At 43.2% G+C, this 19428-nt stretch overlaps 1 protein-coding gene across 1 annotated transcript in view; it reads right to left on the bottom strand.

Annotated features, from left to right (window-relative positions):
* LOC127421880 (cell adhesion molecule DSCAML1-like) overlaps positions 1 to 19428 on the bottom strand; it is a 97564-nt gene that overhangs the window by 59674 nt on the left and 18462 nt on the right. Inside the window, exons 2-9 of the mRNA XM_051665073.1 lie at positions 15047 to 15193; positions 13144 to 13422; positions 11596 to 11871; positions 10333 to 10629; positions 3884 to 4156; positions 2245 to 2526; positions 1451 to 1570; positions 1148 to 1324 (exon numbers count right to left, since the gene is read on the bottom strand). Of these exons, the coding sequence (XP_051521033.1) occupies positions 1148 to 1324; positions 1451 to 1570; positions 2245 to 2526; positions 3884 to 4156; positions 10333 to 10629; positions 11596 to 11871; positions 13144 to 13396 (1678 nt within the window). The 5' untranslated portion in view covers positions 13397 to 13422; positions 15047 to 15193. The remainder of the gene's footprint in view (positions 1 to 1147; positions 1325 to 1450; positions 1571 to 2244; positions 2527 to 3883; positions 4157 to 10332; positions 10630 to 11595; positions 11872 to 13143; positions 13423 to 15046; positions 15194 to 19428) is intronic.

Below are 19428 nucleotides of genomic sequence, written 5' to 3' on the forward strand. Positions count from 1 at the left end.
CAATGCAGGTCACATCAGATTCCAAAATTCCTCAAATCTGCAGTGTCTGGAATAGAAATATATAGCTTCATTTTGTTTTTTAAATTATGATTATTTGCTGATTATTATATTAATTGTTGATTTAAACATTATTAAACCACTATGAAAATTCTAAAACTCAAAGATCTGTTCAAAATGATGCGATAACAAATAGTTAACCATGACGATTTGTATACTCAGATGTATATTCTGTTTAAATCATATAATATATCTTTTAAAGATATGATAACATTTTGGTCCAGGTATAGTTTACTTAGAGATATTCTGAAAGGATTCTATAGCTCTGTTCCAGAACTTAGTAAGCTTTCTACCTAGATAACATGTCCTAGGCATGTTTCTAATGTGAAGGGTGTTCCAAACAGTAGCCAGAAAAATTATGCTGCCTTCTATGGTACTTAGTTTTGGCAAAATTCTAAGGCAGCATTGCATGTATCATTTGCAGATAAGGCAATACTAGAATGCATTACTCTGAGCTTGAAAGACAGAGTCAAAAGAAATATTGATAAATATACTTTTCACTATAAATATAAATTCAATACTGAAATGTATAGATAAATAATAGTTCCAATTAATTAAAATGTATTGTTTCCCCAAAAATTTGTGTTTTATGTATTTTTTGTGCTAATTAGAAAATCACGTCATTAGCTTAGCGACATGCTAACAAGAGACATTTCGATTTATATAGGTTCTTTTCATTATAAATTTACTTTTTCATGCAGTACTGGAAAGGATACATTCCATCTTATTAAAACTGACTATTTCACCCAATATTTGTGTCTCTAATGTATTTTTTGTGCATATTAGAGAATCTAGTCATTAGCTTAGCAACATGTTAACACCAAACTCGATTGGAATCAACTGTAAGCAATAGTTGACTCTCTTGTGCACTATTTATGTACTTGGATCACGAGTCGTATCACATGCGTGACTGACTGTTGATGGAGTAGCCGACTATATAGAGCATTTCAAATCAGTTCTTTATCAGTTTCAGGTTCCATTTAAGTTCAGATGAAATTTAGACAGAATACACAATGCAGCTAGATTATGGAACAAAGCTTGTCCTTTTGGATGTCATATACTGTAGATGTGTATGTGAGGTCAGACGCACTTTTGACAGTGAGCATCATGCTCTTGCTGATATCGGAGCCCACTCCGTTGCTGGCCTGACACAGGTAGTATCCCCGGTCTTCCTCTAGGACATGACGGATCAACAGTGAACCATTGGACAAGATCTGTATGCGACCTGTCAGTGGAACTGGGTGGTACTGTTGAGGGTTCCCAATACCTGCAGAACCAAGATGAAGAGAATTTGTGGTGTTAGACTAATAGAGAGGTTGAGATTAGATGACCAGATTTGTGGCCCATCACTGACACATTAAAACCAAGTGAAGAGATTAACAGAAGATGGTACCTTTAGCATGCTTCCATACGACTTTTGGAGGAGGGTATCCTTCCACAGAGCAGTTTAGAACCTCTGACTTTCCATAGATACCATCCTGGTTATTGGGCTGAACTCGAAAACGAGGGGGAACTAGGAAAATAGAGAACATGTTTCAGGAGAGGAGACACAGACAAATGCCTTTAAAAATATCAAACACTAATGCTGAGAGATAAATGCTGAAGTGGCCAGGATGTTTCTGGTCTCCATGGTTCTTTGTTTTCAATTATGTTATGCCCTTCAGTTTTCTATATATGAATACTCCCTATTTACCACAATTAATATTTCTATCACTCTCCAGCAAGTCAACTTCTCAAGTCCTGTTAATCACCTTTATTCTACCCTTTTTACAATATCATTATTGTGTTACTCTAAGGTGTAATTTTGCCATGTAGGACATTAATATCTTTTTTTGGTTCTGCAACAACATTCATGTGAAACAACAAAGTAATAACCCTAACATTCATAGTCGTAACCCTAACCCCTAAACTTACCTCCAAGCATTAATTTCTCTGAAAATGTAAGGGAAATTATCAAATAAGAATATTGAATTATCAAATAAGAATACTGTTAAAGCCACAACCCAGCCCTAAGCCTAATCATAGCAGTAACCCCAAACTTAACCTAAAATATGATTGATTGCATGATTGATTGAATGATTGATTGTCATATTTATCCAGAACCAACTAGGGTGTTGGTCTTATTTTGCGGAATCACGCTAAGTATACCATTCACCTATACCCCACATAGCCACCCCTATCCCTCACCTGTTACGATAAGCTGTCTCTCTGAACTGACAGTGGCTGCATCATTGCTGGCGATGCAGGTGTAGTTTCCGTTGTGTTTGAGCGAAACTTTGGAGATCTGAAGGGAGCTCATGAACTCTTTGGTCTCGATAGTGACCCCTGATGTTCCTGACACAATCTCCTGCCCGTCCTTCCGCCAGGTGATCCGGATTGGCATGTCTCCGGACGACACCACACATGCAATGTACATCAGCTTACCGATGGAGGTCGGGGGGAAGTCAAAAGGCTGGATGAGGGGTGGAACTGATGGAGAAGGACAGAGAAATCTTCAATATTAAATTTAAAACCCTAACATGATCGGCAATGTAATCCTGACCCCGATCACCCTCCAAAAAATACACACACACACACACACAAACACACACACACACACACACACACACACACACTCACACCCCACCCTTCCAGCCCATAATAGCTGCTCTAATTAGAGCCCAATTGGCATGGGGAATAATGGCATTGCTATGGAAACAGAGGTGGGGGGGGCTCCATCGGAGACATCTGGGGGGATTTAATCTGGGACTCGTTAAAATTCAGCTAATTAAATCAGAGACATGATAAGACAAGCAGCACACTATACTGACTTCACAATGGAGTCAGTGTTCTGTTGTACCGGAACACACGTACACATTCACACAAACACACACACTAGACCTCGCTGTTTTCATATAGCAGGTTCAACATTCAAAACCCACTATCAGAGCAACCTCCCTTTCATTTACATGTAAAGGGATAGTTCACCCAAAATGTAGCATTCTTTTATAATTTACACATTATCATGTTTTTCCAAACATATGACTTTTTTTTTCTCCCGTTTAACACGAAAGGAGACGTGAAGCAGGATGTTAGTCTCAGTCACCATTCTCTTTCATAGCATCTTTGTTTCCAATAGAAGTGAATGAAGACTGAAGCTTTTAGTGCCAAACATTCAGCCTCAAATTTCTATTTGTTTTCCATGGAAGAAAGTCGTACTGGTTTGGAACAATGTGAGGGTGAGTTGAACTGTCCTTTTAACACCCCAACCCCCCACACACACACATACACATACACTAAGTACACTGAGTAATTGATGAATGGTTGTGATGGTGTAGAAGGCCTGTAATCCTGTTAATCAGAGGCTATTAGTGGTAAGCTTTCTCTCAGGGTCTTTGTGCCAGTCAGGGGATGAAACCATCCACAACCTTCAACACTCGCCTACAGTTTAAACACACACTCAGTCCACCACAACGTACCGTACCTTCCACCAAAACACAATCATGGCACTTTATAACCATTTTATTTCACAGATGAGGCTTTAAAGTTGAAGCACTCTGCAGTGGACATCTTTTCATTGAGGTTGCATGTTATATTTTCATGAAATGGTAAACCTCATAAAAACCTCATTTTTATCCCTTAAAAAATAAAGATACCCTGCTGACAAGAGTAGGCTTTTGTCCAAAAATCCATTCAGAATGGCTTCCTCACACCAAATCCAATGTGACTTAATAACACATTGGAATAAATTTCCAAATTTTCAATCCCATTTGGTGCAGCTAGTGGCACAGAAATCGCTAAGAGAAGCTTGAAAATTTGACCAAAAATATTAGCAGGAAGTGCTAACCTTTCACGGTGACGTGGACAGTCTGGCTGATGGAGAGCTGGGGTTGGATGAGCACACTGCACAGATATGCCCCCTCATCCATTCCCTTCTGCACATCGCTCAGTTTCAGAGTGCCATTCTCGTACACCACCTGACGATGGTTGTCTGGCAACAGCATCCCGTCTTTGTACCACTTGATGGAGTAATAGGGGTAGCCAATCACACGGCAGTTAATGAAGGTGTTGCGACCAGCCACGGCTGTGATGTTTCGCATGGCCCGGATACTGGGAGGGCCTGCGAGAGAAAGAGAGAGAAGAGAGAGATAGAGGGAGATAGGAAGACAGAAGAACAGAAAAAAGGGAGCAAGAAGATGTGGTGGGTGGGAAAAGGGTAAAGAACAGGATTCCAGGGAGAAAGAGCGATAGATTAGGGGAGATGGAAAATAAGTTTTTGTGATGGATATTTTGGAGGTTGAAAGAAAGAAAGGAATGAAATAAGGAATTAAAAATGAAGGAATCAAAGAAGGAAGGAAGGAAGGAACGAATGAAGGAAGGAACGAAGGAATAAAGGTAGGAATGCATAAATGAAGGAATAATGGAACAGAACAGAAGAGGGAAAAGGAAGAAAGTTAGAAAAAAGAAAAAGGAAAAAAGACAGATAACCAAAAAAGGAAGGATGGAAGAAATAAAATGAAGGATAGAAAGGAAGGGTGAAAGGAAGGAACCAATGTGGGAATGAACAGAAGAGGAAAAACGTAAAGGAAGGAAGGAAGGAATACAAACCGAAGAGGGAAAAAGGATGGAATAAATAAAAGAAAGAAAGGAAGGAAAAAGCAAGGATTGAAAAAGGAAGTAAACAAAGGATGGAAGAGGAAGGAAGAAAAGGAAGAAAGGAGGGAAGTAAGGAAGGAATGAAGGAAGGAAGGAAGCAAGGAATAAAAAACGAAGAGGGGAAAAAGAAAGGATGGAATAAATAAAAGAAAGGAAGAAAGGAAGGAAAGAATGAAGGAAAGAAGCCATAGAACAAAACAGAAGAGGGGAAAAGGAAGGAAGGAATAAAAGGCAGGATTGAAGGAAGAACCAAAAAAAAGGGAATGAATAAAAAAGAAGAAATCAAAAAAAGGAAGTAATTAAAAAAAGGATGGAAGAGGAAGGAAGGAAGAAAGGGAAGAGGAAGGAAGGAAGGAAGCAGAGAAGGAAGGAAGAAAGGGAAGTGGATGGAAGCAGGGAAGGAAGGAAGAAAGGAAGGAAGAAGCAAAAATGGGAACAAATAAAAAGAAGTAATAAAAAAGAAGGAAGTATGGAAGAGGAAGGAAGGAAGGAAGAAAGGTAAGAAGGAAGCAAGGAAAGAAAGAAGAAAGGGAAGAGGGAGGAAGGAAGGAATGTGGGCAGAATGGGAAGAAGAGAGTGGGAAAGAACGAGTAATGGGGAGGAGGGGGGTTAGAATGCCCTTGGTCTTCATAGCAGAGATTGTGGTGTAATAAATGTGTGGAATAACTATGTGTATCTAAAGTTTTAATGTGTCCAGTATTGTATTTTTCATCATTATCAACACTATCTATAGCTTGGCAAAAAGGCATGTAGCGTAAGACAAACCAAGCCTTCATATAAATTCAGTAACTGAATGAGGTGTGTTTCTGCACATTTAGCTTATGAGGCCAAACCAAACCAATTATCCAAATTGAATTGGATAATGTTATGTGTGGCACAATCTTTACAAAAACATAAAAAACCTGTTTGTGTAGGCACAGTGCAAATACAAAATCACATTTCATAGCAACATCTCAAAACACACATTTAAAGGATTGAGGACTGTGAGAGCAGAGGCCTTACCACTGGCTTAAGTGACTGCACCATGCTAGCCAGCTAATTGCTAACTCAAAGTTATTTTTGAATAGCTATTTTTACTAAGATACTGAAAAGCTTTGGAATAGTAATGCTATTATGCTGGTCTGTTCACACTGTCAGCGATTGAATCGTTGGAGGTCGCTGTACTGTTGGTTGATTGTAAGCACGTCTACTCAACTGCATCATGAGGTGAATAATACAGTATGTGCTGCATGGGTTGGTGCCAAGTTTTTTCACGGGGGGGCCGGGCAGGGTACCGTGATCTGAACGCCCAACCCCCCCCCCCCCCAGAACGCCCCTGGTTCTGCACTCTCTGCACTTCCATTCCAAGTTTGCTCAACTTTTTTTTCGCATCATCAGCAGTTTGTGATCAGCTTAAATCGCTAACTCTCATTGAAAATGTATTTGTCTCTGCAAATCGCTGTCAGTGTGAATGCCCCTCAATATGATTAGCATATGCTAACATCCTGCAAGTCTTTCTACATTGCTGATAAATAAGCATAATCCAGAGTGTTTTTTCTGGTTTTAGCTGGTTTATGCTTCTCTAGCTGGTCTACTAACCTGGGTAATCTAGTGTTAAGCTGGCCAAGTTTTTCCAGCCTGACCAGCTGAAAACTGCCCCAACTTTTCTAAAATCACCAAAAAGACCAGCCTAACCAGCTTGGCAACACTGGGAGAGCAGCTAACCAACTTAGGCTGGTTTAAGCACTTATTTCAGCAGGGTAGCTAGACCAATAATTTGAAAAAGGTTTATATTGGCCAATTTTATTTTTTTTATTTTGAAGGGAAAGCTGAATTTCTTCAGGACTCTACTCTCAGATCACACACGAGGATGGAGGGGTGTATGGATGAATGGATGGATGGTTGGACACTGTGAAGATGTGAATGTCTGAAGATCCAGAAAGCAGATGCAAACAAATAAGTTCTCAACCTGATGTCGGGTCACCAGAAAAGCTGATGTGGTTGCAGGAGAAGTCTGTGAACTGCTTTTATTTGCGGTATATTTTTTTACGTTTTAGGTTAGACTTATTATGTTAAATGTAGTCTACTACTGATGCAAAAGTGATCCGGATGCACTCTGGTGAACTCAGTGTAACTAGTCAGTGGTTGCCAAAGGTGAATACACAGAAGTGTCAAAGTAAAGAAGAATTCAGCGCTCTTGCTTGCATTAAAACCAAATACAGATCCAAGTTGGATATACCGTAACATCTGAAATGACATGCGCTTTCAACTACGTATAAGGGTCTGTTCACCCAGGGCGCATTTTTGTGTTCAAAAAGCTAGATAGAGTGCAATGGAATGAAGCAAAATGCAGGGGTCTCGACATGTGTTTTTAAAACTACTTTTAACTTGACACAGCTTCTAATAAAACGTGGCTTTCAGTGCACGAAATGCTAAAAAAACAGTGAGATGCAGCAGAGTCAATAATAATGAAACTGTCAAAATAGAAAAACAGTAAAATGTCCAGTTATTATGTGCACACAAAAGTTTATATTGTGCTGGCTGTTGTGGCAGTAGTCTTGGACTTATATTGACACCTAGCGGCGAGTAGTTCCTCTACCCATGAGATAGAGGAAGCAGTGAGATAAGGACGCTAAAGATAGATCAGGTAGAAAGAGGTACCCATAGAAAAAGACAACGGAGAAGGACATTTTGCTTGCCTCAAAATGGAGGGCAGATCAGTTTTAAACGTTGAATGTGTCGATGGGGCATATGGAGATTTTATCCACACAAATATTCTCATTCCCTCTAACAACCCACTCATCATCCCCATGTCTCTCTCTTCTTCTGTTGCTCTTTCTGCCTTTCTCTCAGCTCAGCGTGCCTTGTGCTTTGAAGTCACCGCTCTGACAAGTCAACCCTGATGTATTATTCAAGAAAACTGTCGCACAGTATCCCTCTTCTCTCTTCACAGTTATTCTCTCACTCTCTCTTTCTCCTTCTTTCTATTTCTTTTTGTTCTAAGACATATTATATGAATGTATGAACTTAGATAAAGATCCAGGCAGGAACTGAGCATAGCAATTGTGCTGTTCGCAGGAAGAATGGGCTTGATTCCTCATAACTGTCTGTGTTTAATAAATATTGTGTTGTAAAATTATCACCTCAATGTGTGAGGTATGTATTAAAGACCCCATGAAATGTTTTCTTTCCTGTGCTTCCTGTGTCCCTTTTTGGTTTAAATAGCCAATGCTTTAGTTTCATCACAACCATGATGCATTCATTATTTGCTAATATTTGTAGTACAGGATGAGTCATCAATATTTGTGGTCCATTTTCCCAGATTTTTAAGGATACAAAAGTCGATATGTACTCAAACATTTCTTATCAAATTCTTCCAAGGCCAAAATATCTATGCAATACTGTCCATATTCATTCTAAAGCTGTTTACTCTTACTGTATATAAACAATTGTCCCATTTGTGTCTTATTGTTATCTCTCCCAACTAATTTTAGGAGAAGCAATTGAGACAAAGTTGATACTTAAAGGAATATTCCGGGTTCAATACAAGTGACAGCATTTGTGGCATAATGTTCTTAAAAAAAAAAAAAAAAAAAAAAAAAAGCAAAAGCCTGGGTTACAGTGAGGCACTTATAATGGAAGTGAATGGGGCCAATCTGTAAACATTAAAATACTGTTTCAAAAGTATAGCCACAAAACGTAAACAATATGCATGTTAACATAATTTTAGTGTGATAACATCAGTTACTAATCTTCTCTGTGAAAAGTTATACCTACACTCACTGAGCACTTTATTAGGAAGACCTGTACACCTGCTTATTCATGCAATTACTGTATCTAATCAGCCAATCGTGTGGCAGCAGTGCAATGCATAAAATCATGCAGATATGGGTCAGGAGCTTCAGGTAATGTTCACATCAACCACCAGAATGGGGAAAAAAATGTGATCTCAGTTATTTAGACCTTGGCATAATTGTTGGTGCCAGATGGGCTGGTTTGAGTATTTCTGTAACTGCTGATCTCCTGGGATTTTCACACACAGCAGTCTCGAGTTTATTCAGAATGATGCCAAAAAGAAAAAAACATCCAGTGAGTGGCAGTTCTGCGGATGGAAATGCCTTGTTAATGAGAGAGGTCAACGGAGAATGGCCAGACTGATTTGAGCTGACAGAAAGGCTAAGGTAACTAAGATAACCTCTCTGTACAATTGCAGTGAGCAGAGTAGCATCTCAGAATGCACGTCGAAATTTGAGGCGAATGGGCTACAACAGCAGAGGACCACGCCAGGCAATTTATTAGGGCCATAGTGTTCCAAATAAAGTGCTCAGTGAGTGTATTCTTTAAGATTTTTTGCCATGACGACGTAAGTTCGTGACAAATAACTAGAAGTTTGTCTGCCTAAAACAGTAGTCCGCTGCAAAAAAAACGACGATTTACATCATTTTACAGCTCAAAAAATAAGCAGGTTTCCAGTAACAATATAATTAATGTAAGTGCTGTTATAAGCTTCACATTTCTGCCTATAAACCTTCCAAAAATTGGTTCCATTCACTTCCACTGTAAGTGTCACACTGTAACTAAAATATTTCAAAGAAATGGAGGGACAAGTTGAAAGTTTGAGTTTTTTTTTTTTTTTTTTTTTTGTGCTACAACATCATGCTACAAATGCTGTCGATTGAGCTTAACTTTTATTGAACCCAGAATATGCCTTTAAGCCTCCTGAGTTATGGAAGAGCTCTGAGCACAACAATTTTTCTCTGGGCTGGCATTCAGATGGCTTCAAAGCTAATAGACATGGACTAAAAGCCACAAAACTCCAATTTTGATTTCATGGGGTCTTTAAAGTCAATGCCATCAGTTTGCAAGAGTATACTGTGGTCAGAGTGTATTAGTCAGACAGCAGTGTTTTAAGACTATATGAGTGTGTCCATGAGCATTGGTATCACTCTGTGTGTGTGTGTGTGTGTGCATGACTGTTGCTCCCTGGCACAGGGTCTCATTCTCACTCCAATAATTGTTCTGGCGTGTCTTCTTAAAGCAGACAGATATGTCATAACTGAACATTTCAGAGAGAGAGAGAGGAGGAGGCAGAAGAGTGAATTAATTCAACAGGCCTGTCAACAGGAGTCACGATCAGTCCAATCTGACAGACACTGGCTCTCCTCTCCTCTCAGTCTTGTTTCTAAGCTGACGTGTCTCTTTTTTCTCTGGCGTGAAGACGTCTCCCTGCTGCCAGCTTTCCACTCTGTCCCAGAACAGCTAGGATGCCACACGTGTGCCAGCCAGCCGGAGACACCGAAACAGAGACACCGTGTTTGTGTGAAAGAGAGGAACAAAGACTCAGCAGATGGATACAAGAACAGTAGAGATGGAAGAAAGAGAGAAAGAGATGGAGAAATATTGAGAAAGCAAAAAAATGGCACTCAAGATGAGAAAACGCACAGGTGACGGTACTGGGTTAAACAAACAACATAAGACACTCCACCCACACACATTTACCCACCCACCCAAACTCACGCACACACACAATGACACTTGAGTCAGATTAGAAGCAATGATTTCTCGACTTGAGATGGGGTGGAGGAGTTCAGGGGTCGAGGGTCAGGGGGAGGTGGCGGGTTTTTAACCCTAAACGTCTGAGATTGAAAAGTAGACAGGCACCTCTTACGTTTATGCGCGCTTGGTACTCGGCGCTACCGGCCGAGTTGCGTGCGGCGCAGCGGTACACGCCCCCGTCGCGGATCTGTGGATTGGTGACGTTGACGTGTGAGACAGTGGAACCGTCGGAGAGCGTGTACTGGCTGGCCCGGTGCGCCGAGTCCCGCGCTACCGGCTCATCATCCAGCGTCCAGGTGATGGTGGGCGGAGGGGCACCTTTAGCTGCGCACATGAGTGAGAAGGGCTCACCAGGGGCTACCACTCGCTCGCTGAAAGAAGAGACGATACGTGGGGTGCCATCTGAGAAGAAATGGAGAGGAAAGAGAAGGATCACACTTTGGAAGGTGAATTGCACAAATGTCACTTCACACAAAGTAGCTAAATATTTCAAGAACAATTCAGAAGTGCTGAAAATTCTGAACTGAAATATTATATAAAAATATATATAAAATTTTTTTATATATATATTTTAGGCAAAAAAGGGAAAAGAGTAAATGTATCTTCTTCGGTTAAGGGTTTTAATAACTCGAGGTCGCCAAGTTGCTGTTCTGCTGACTTTGCTTCTCAATTGCTGTATCCAACTGTATCATGAGGAAGGTCATGTGAACTTGACCATTTACAGTCCCATTGGTAGTCGCCGGATATCAAGTTCTTGAGTGTGCTTAACTTTATGGCATCGTCAACAGTCTCGTCATGCTTCTTCAAATCGCCAACTCTCATTGAAAATGAAGGATGTTCAGAAACGTTGTCACCACAAATTGATGTCAGTGTGAATGCTGTTTAATCTGAGTTTTTGTCCTAAATCTGCCGCGACAAGACATTTTGTTACTTCCTTGATTTCTATGTCTGTTGCACTTTGATAGATAGCCACACCCACAGTGACATCTCATTGGTGCAACATGAATTATGTTCTGATTGGCTGTTATTCTGTTACTTTGCAGAGCATTTTCTTCTTCATTGTGGACTGAAAAAAACAAAACAAATATTTGCTCGGATTTTGTAGCGTCACACACACCTGATTAGGACATGGTGTAACTTTCTGTAAAACTGCTTTATTGTGAAAACCACTATACAAATAAAATTGACTTGATTTAACTTGTTTAAAAGTAAATGTAATTGGAACTTTTTAATATTAGTAAAATATTAATATTTAATAATATTAGGAGACATTGTAGAAACATTATAGAAGCTTTTAGAATAGTTAGAATCAGAATCGGCCTTATAAATCAGCCCTATCCTTTAACTGTCCACTCTTTCTCCACTCACCCTCCAGAAGTATGATGGAGAAATCCTGGGCTGTCTGACCCTTGCGGGTGGCGAAGCACTGATATGCCCCTGAGTGTCTTTTCTGGGCTGCTGTGATGAAGAGGGTCTCATTGTGGGACCCCTGGATGGAGAAGTGCTGGTCAGGCATAATAGGTTCTGTGTTGCGGAACCAGGAGACAGTGAAGTGGGGCGAGCCCTGCACGGCACACGACAGGATCACTGTGCTGCTGATGCCTGTTTTCAGGTTCTTGGGGGATAGTGTGACTCTCAGAGGTTCTGTGGAAAGAAAAAAAAAGAGAGAAAGATAGAGGTATGAAAGTCTGAAAGTAAAGTTTTGAGACTATAGTAGAACATTGTCTAAAATGTTTTATAAAAGTGTGTCTGATGCTGTGAGGTTGTTTGTTATTCATACTGAGGTATAGAATGATGAGAAGTAGAGAGGGAGAATGAAAAGTAAACACTCCAGGATAGATTGATAGATAGATGGACGAACGGATGGACGGACGGACAGACAGATAGATAGATAGGAGACAGAGAGAAAATGTCAGTGAGCAATAAGGCAGCTGGTGTTATGTGCTGGAGGCCTGTGTGTGTGAGATGGTGTGTGTCTGGGTGGGCATGCATGTGTTTGTGTATGTGTGTGTGTGCGTGTGTGTCCTCCTGCCCTCCTGTCCAGTCAGAATCTGTGTTAGCACACCAGTGTGATGTGCCCATTGGCTAAATGCCCAAATGTCCACCCCACCTCCCCTGCCTCTACTCCCCTCTTTCTTCACATTAAGACTCTAGCCAATAACATCTCACTGGTCTTAGGCCCCTCCCCCTGCCCACTCAAATACACACACACTACTGGTTGACTAGGGGTCAGACTGGAGAAGCCAGAACAGTTGTCCTGTCCTCTCAGATCAGATCACCATGTAAAGCAGCAAGAATGTGGCAGAGGTCTACCAGTGTGCCAGCATCACTTAAATACAAAAGTGCCTCTCTCTCACTCCCTTGCTCTGTCTGACTTCCTGATAGGTACTATGTTCAATATCTGTGAAACAATTACACAGAAGATCTGGAGTATTAAAGTGGCCCATAAGCCTGGTTTTGGCCCCTATTTACCTGAACACTCTTTAGGATGAAAGACTTCCAAGACATTGTAAGAGATAGAGGATGCTGCCTTAGAAGGTGGCTGCCTATGCAGACAGTAAGCATTAAGGCTAATAGTTTTGAAACAAAGTTAATGTCTTTAAATTCACTTGAAAATAACTGGTGTGTGTTTTAGAAGCAGGGTTGTATCAAGCTGGCTTAAGCTAGTATAGCTTGTCTCCCAGCCTGGCAAAGTTGGTGATCAGCTTGTTTAGTTTCTCGGCCAGCTGGTTTCCCAGCCTGACCAGCTGAAAAGTGCCCAAAACCCCTCAAAGGCCAGCAAATAGAGTGGCCTGACCAGGCTGGGAGACCATGTTGTTATGTTATTTTTTTAGCAGGGTTCACTAACCAAAAGTGTTAAACTGGCATCAACAATGATTCCCTCCAATCTCTCTCTTTTTCCTACTCTCTCCTCACCAATAACGTTAAGGTGTCCCGTGACCTCTTTGGAGCCGAAGCTGTTGGTGACTTCACAGATGTAGTTTCCGGAGTCTTCCAGGCGAAGGTCACTGATTGTAAGCCCGGTCAGTCGCCGCGTCCAGCGGGAGTCAGCAGGCAGTGGCCTCCCGTCTTTGAGCCAGCGGATGGTGGGGTTGGGGTAGCCGGAGGCGATGCAGGGCAGCTCTATGCTGCGGCCCACCTGCACCTCCCCTGACTGGAAACTGTCCATCACAGAGGGCGTGGATTCAGTGGGGTCTGAAGACAGAGAGAAGGAGAAAGCTTTTAACTATGTTCGACCCCGCGTCCACATGTATGGACATTGTGTTTTGGCATTGCTATAAGCATTGCATAATTTTAATTCATTTAAACTGACTGATCTCAGTTTAGGAGACTCTGGGCTGTCAGCAAAGGGCTATACTTCCGATGTACAGAGTCATGTGACAAAACAGCATGGCGCCGATCACAGCAGAGTTTGTCTTTGGGAGAAACGGCAAGAAAACTACATCTGGTAAGAAACCTAATTGCATTTTTACACTAAAAACTATTTGAGTCAAAAGATCAAAGTCTCTAGTTTCATGTGATGAACATTTTATTTTAACATGGCTGGCAGTGATTGGACGATGCTGGCCATTACTTGTATCAGAATTAATTATGCTAATTTCTGATTGGTAAAATGCTTCAGCACTGGCTATCACTTGATTGTTTGATAGTACAAAGAGAGAACGTTGAGATTTTTTTTGCCAAATTAGAAAAATGATAATAAATTGTAACATAAAAGTCAAATCAAATCAAATTATATGTATTTGTATAGTCTTTTATTTGTGCTTTTCCCAATACACATTGTTCCAAAGAAGCTTTACTGAAAATCAGTTGTAATGTCTCTAATGTCTCAAAAACAAGATTGACCAACATTCATGGAAACATAATATACAATTTGATAAAACATACCTGATTTTCTATAGCTTGGAATTATTTAAAATTTCACAACTTAGTCCTGCTGTCCATATAGGTGGACATACATTTTTAGGGAAGCTATTTGCTCTAGAAAAATCAATATCAACAAGGCATTTCCGTCCACAGAAGTATTTCTGTAACTGCTGATCTCCTGGGATTTTCACACACAACAGTCTCTAGAATTTACTCTGAATCGTGCCAAAAACAAAAAAACATCCAGTGAGGGGCAGTTCTGCAGATGGAAATGCCATGTTGATGAGAGAGGTCAACAGAGAATGGCCAGACTGATTCGAACTGACAAAGTCTACGGTAACTCAGATAACCACTCTGTACAATTGTGGTGAGAAGAATAGCATCTCAGAATGCTATTCTGAGATGCGGGTTGGCACTGTTTTGGAGGCATGAGGGGGACCTACACAATATTAGGCAGGTGGTTTTAATGTTGTGGCTGATCAGTGTATTTATATATATATATATATATATATATATATATATAACAAACATTCCTGCGGTCACACATGAGTATACACACACACACACACACACACAAAATATATATATAAAATTTAATTATGCAAAAAACCTTGACTAACATTATAAGTGAAATTTTGGTTAGGAAAAGGTATGATAAAAATTTATGATATGGCCCCAGAAAATAAGAGTAGTACACAACAAATTAACATAGCTGATGGTAGGAACTGATCTGAACAAAGATACAGGGTGTAAATGGCTGGATGGACTGTCCAATATGACAAATATTTGACTTTGAATTACATGAATGGGGACCTTTATATTATTTCTCAAAGAAGAGCATTCAAGACAGTAACAAATCCAATAATTTAATTATAGTTAATGCACTGAGATCGACAAATATTACAACAATGTGGCAACTGTCCAATAAACCCACATAAACATTCACGCTTACCTAGCACAGAGAGACGAGCTCCATTGCTCTGCCTGGTTTCTCCGCTGTATTTGTGTTTGGTTATGCAGCGGTAGGTAGAAAGGGCATCCTCTTTCTGAACATCAGATATGTAGAGGGCCCCGTATGATGTCAGGAAAAACCTGTTACCTGAAAACAGAGGAGAAGAGAGGATGTTAACATACAGATGTACCAAAAAGTAAAGTGTTTGGACACAGAAACCACATCATGATCTATTTAAATGTCATTGCATTAGAACAATATATCAAACAGGTGGCAAAGATGTTCTAAGTTCCTTATCTGTCACTCACTCGACGTTATGTCGATGTAGTGACACTAGGGGTCATGCTTGGGAGCCCCAAACATATATTTTTTTTTTAAAAGGCCAATGAGACTTGGCGAGTGGAATTTGCATGCCACTCCCCCTAGACATACGGGTATAAAAGGAGCTGGTATGCAACCACTCATTCAGATTTTCTCTTCGGAGCTGAGCGATTCTATTCATTGAGCTGAATTCATCCGCCGAGTTCATTCACCACTCTCTGCTGGATCTTACGGCACATTTCAGCGGCTTCTCCCCCTCTGCATCTGTGGTTTGCAGAGAACGCTCCTGGGCACTTCGGCAGAACATTTAAAAAGAGTATATTCTAATAAAGTATATTTTATTACTGAAAGAGCGGCACACACGGAACATCTATTTAAAGACGCGTCTTTTTAAAGATGCCTTTCTGTTTGTGTGTTATTCCTGGTTGCGTTCATTAACTCTCTGCTTCTGATGGCCATGATCGCTGTCTTACGTGTCTAGGCGCTGCTCACCTGAAGACATCATTCGTGGATGGATCATGTCCTCATTGCGAGAACATGACCATGGCAACTTTGCGGTCTTACCTCAAAACATAACCTTCCTACGGTTTGCTATTGAAGGCCAGGCGTACCAGTACAAGGTCCTCCCCTTCGGCCTGTCCCTGTCCCCTCGCATCTTCACAAAGGTTGCAGAGGCAGCCCTTGCCCCGCTAAGGGAAGTGGGCATCCGCATCAACTATCTCGACGACTGGATGATCCTAGCTCACTCTCGAGAGTTACTGTGCACACACAGGGACCGTGTGCTTCGGCACCTCAGCCGACTGGGGCTTTGGGTCAACTGGGAAAAGAGCAAGCTCTCCCCAGTTCAGAGCATCTCTTTTCTCGGTTTGGAGTTGGACTCACTCTCAATGACAGCGTGCCTCACGAACGAGCACACACAGTCGGCGCTGAACTGTCTGAAGGCCTTCAGATGGAGAACAGCGGTTCCACTGAAACACTTTCAGAGGCTCCTGGGGAATATGGCATCCTCAGTGGTGGCCACACCACTCGGGTTGATGCATATGAGACCACTTCAGCACTGGCTTCAGACTCGAGTCCCGAGATGGGCATAGCGCTGCGGGACACATCACGTGACCATCATGCCGGTCTGTCGCCACCTCTTCAGCCCTTGGACCGACCTGGCATTTCTACGGGCAGGGGTTCCCCTAGAGCAGGTCTCCAGGCACGTCGTGGTTACAACAGACACCTCCAAGACGGGCTGGGGTGCCGTATGCAACGGGCACACAGCTGCCGGCTCTTGGACTGGCCGGCGGCTGTGTTGGCACATCAACTGCCTAGAGTTGTTGGCAGTACTGCTCGCCCTGCGGAGGTTTCGGCTGTTGATCCAGGGAAAGCACGTGTTGGTCCGGATGGACAACACAGCGATGGTAGCATACATCAACCACCAAGGTGGTCTACGCCCCCACTGTATGTCACAACTCACCCGCCGTCTCCTCCTCTGGAGTCAGCAGCGCCTCAAGTCTCTACGAGCCACTCACATTCTGGGCTACCTCAACACCACAGTGGACGCGCTGTCACGTCAGGTTACCCTCAGGGGAGAGTGGAGACTCCACCCTCAGGTGGTCCAGCTGATTTGGAGTCGATTCGGTCGAGAACAGGTAGACCTGTTTGCTTCCCAGGAATCCTCCCACTGCCCGCTTTGGTACACCCTGACCGAGGCACCTCTCGGTATAGATGCGTTGGCACACAGCTGGCCCCCTGGAATACGCAAGTATGCGTTTCCCCCAGTGAGCCTACATGCACAGACCTTGTGCAAGGTCAGGGAGTACGGGGAGCAGGTCATCCTAGTAGCACCGTACTGGCCCACCCAGATATGGTTCTCGGATCTCACGCTCCTCATGACAGCCTCCCCCCCCCGGTGAATTCCCCTGAGGAAGGACCTTCTTTCTCAGGGATGGGGCACCATCTGGCACCCGTGACCAGACCTCTGGAATCTCCAAGTCTGGCCCTTGGACGGGACGCAGATGACTTAAGTGGCCTACCGGCCGCGGTGGTAGACATGATCACTCAGGCTAGGGCTCCCTCTATGAGGTGCATGTTTGCCTTGAAGTGGCATCTGTTCGCTAAGTGGTGTTCTTCCCGACGTGAAGACCCCCAGAGATGCGCAGTCGGATCGGTGCTTTCCTTCCTGCAGGAGAGGTTGGAGGGGCAGCTGTCCCCCTCCACCTTGAAGATGTATGTAGCCGCTATTTCGGCTCATCACGATGCGGTAGATGGTAAGTACTTGGGGAAGCATGACTTGATCATCAGTTTCCTGAGAGGTGCTAGGAGGTTGAACCCCTCTAGACCGCACCTCATCCCCCTGTGGGACCTCTCTGTATTCCTTCAGGGTCTACAGGGAGCTCCTTTTGAGCCCTTGGAGTCAGCTGAGCTTAAGGCACTCTCTTTGAAGACTGCCTTCCTGACTGCGCTCACTTCTATCAAGAGGGTAGGGGACCTGGAGGTTACTCTCACGTCTTGAGACCCCAACCGGGCTATGTTCCCAAGGTTCCCATGACCCCTTTTAGGGATCAGGTGGTGAACCTGCAAGTGCTGCCCCAGGAGGAGGCAGACACAGCCTTGTTGTTGATGTGTCCGGTGCGAGATTTACACATCTATTTGGATCGCACACAGAGCTTTAGAAGCTCCGAGCAGCTCTTTGTCTGCTTTGGTGGACAGCGGAAAGGAAGCGCTGTCTCCAAACAGAGGATCGTCCACTGGGTCATTGACGCCATTGCGATGGCATATCAGGCTCAGGACGTGCCACCCCCTGCAGGGTTATGAGCCCACTCTACCAGGAGTGTGGCGGCCTCCTGGGCCCTGGCCAGTGACGCCTCTTTGGCACACATCTACAGAGCAGCGGGCTGGGCAGCACCCAACACCTTTGCTAGGTTCTATAATCTCTGGGTTGAGCCGGTCTTGTCCCGAGTAGTGGCAGGCATGAGCAAGTAAGTTCCGGGACAACTGGCCAGGTGTACCGCTTGCGCATAGCGCCTTTCCCCTCCCTTGAGGGGAAGACTTGTGCTCTTGACTCCAAGTAGTGTTCACAGACTGTGATCCCAGGATGACTTTCCTCCTTAGCCCTGTGGCAGTTGAGTTTGCGGAGAAACTCGCTGCACTCAGTAAGTGCGCTAATGAGGCCCTGTACTGAGGTAGGTGCTCTGCATGTGCTGGTTCCCCCGAAGGCAACCCCATGTGATATTTTCCGCAAAATCGTTTCCCTGTCGGTAAACTGCGTCTTCCTTGGGCAGGGGCCCCTCTGCCCCCGGTCGCCATGCTTTGTAGAAACTCCTCCCCCTTTGGGTAGGACCTACCATGGGACATCTCCATATGACATACTTCTGACAAGGTTCGGTAAGACCATGTGACAGATTTCCACTCAAAATACCGCCCCCTCCCCCTTTTTGGGTGAGGTGTGGTCTCCGTGGTGTCTTCCCCTTGAGAGTGACACCCCCCCGACATATACACTTAGGGCTCCCAGTCAGTTAACAAATTCCACTCTTTTTGGGGAGAAAAGAGAAGGAAAAGAGGCCTCGGCTGGGCTAGCCTGTGCACCTATTCGTTGGGCAGTCGACTTGTTCCTGAAGGACTGTTCGACGCTCATAAAGAACATTGGGGGAGGTTACGTGATGGCCTTGTGCGCTAGCTACGTGGCATACAGCAGTCTGCCCATCACACACCGCCAGTTCATGTAACACAGTTCAGTTAGTTGTGGCGTTTTGTATAGGGACCCCTAGTGTCACTACATCGACACAACGTCAAGTGTGTGACAGATAGGGAACATCATGGTTTCTTTCGTAACCTCCGTTCCCTGATGGAGGGAATGAGACGTTGTGTCCCTCTTGCCACAACGCTGAACTACCTGCTGAAATGGCCGGGACCTTATCTCGGCTCCTCAGCACAAAACCTGAATGAGTGGTTGCATACCAGCTCCTTTTATACCCGTATGTCCAGAAGAGTGACATGCAAATTCCATTTGCCAATTCTCATTGGCCTTTCAAAAAAAAAAAAAAAAGATCAGAGGTGTTTGGGGCTCCCAAGAG

This window comes from Myxocyprinus asiaticus, chromosome 31, assembly GCF_019703515.2.
Source record: "Myxocyprinus asiaticus isolate MX2 ecotype Aquarium Trade chromosome 31, UBuf_Myxa_2, whole genome shotgun sequence".
NCBI lineage: Eukaryota > Metazoa > Chordata > Actinopteri > Cypriniformes > Catostomidae > Myxocyprinus > Myxocyprinus asiaticus.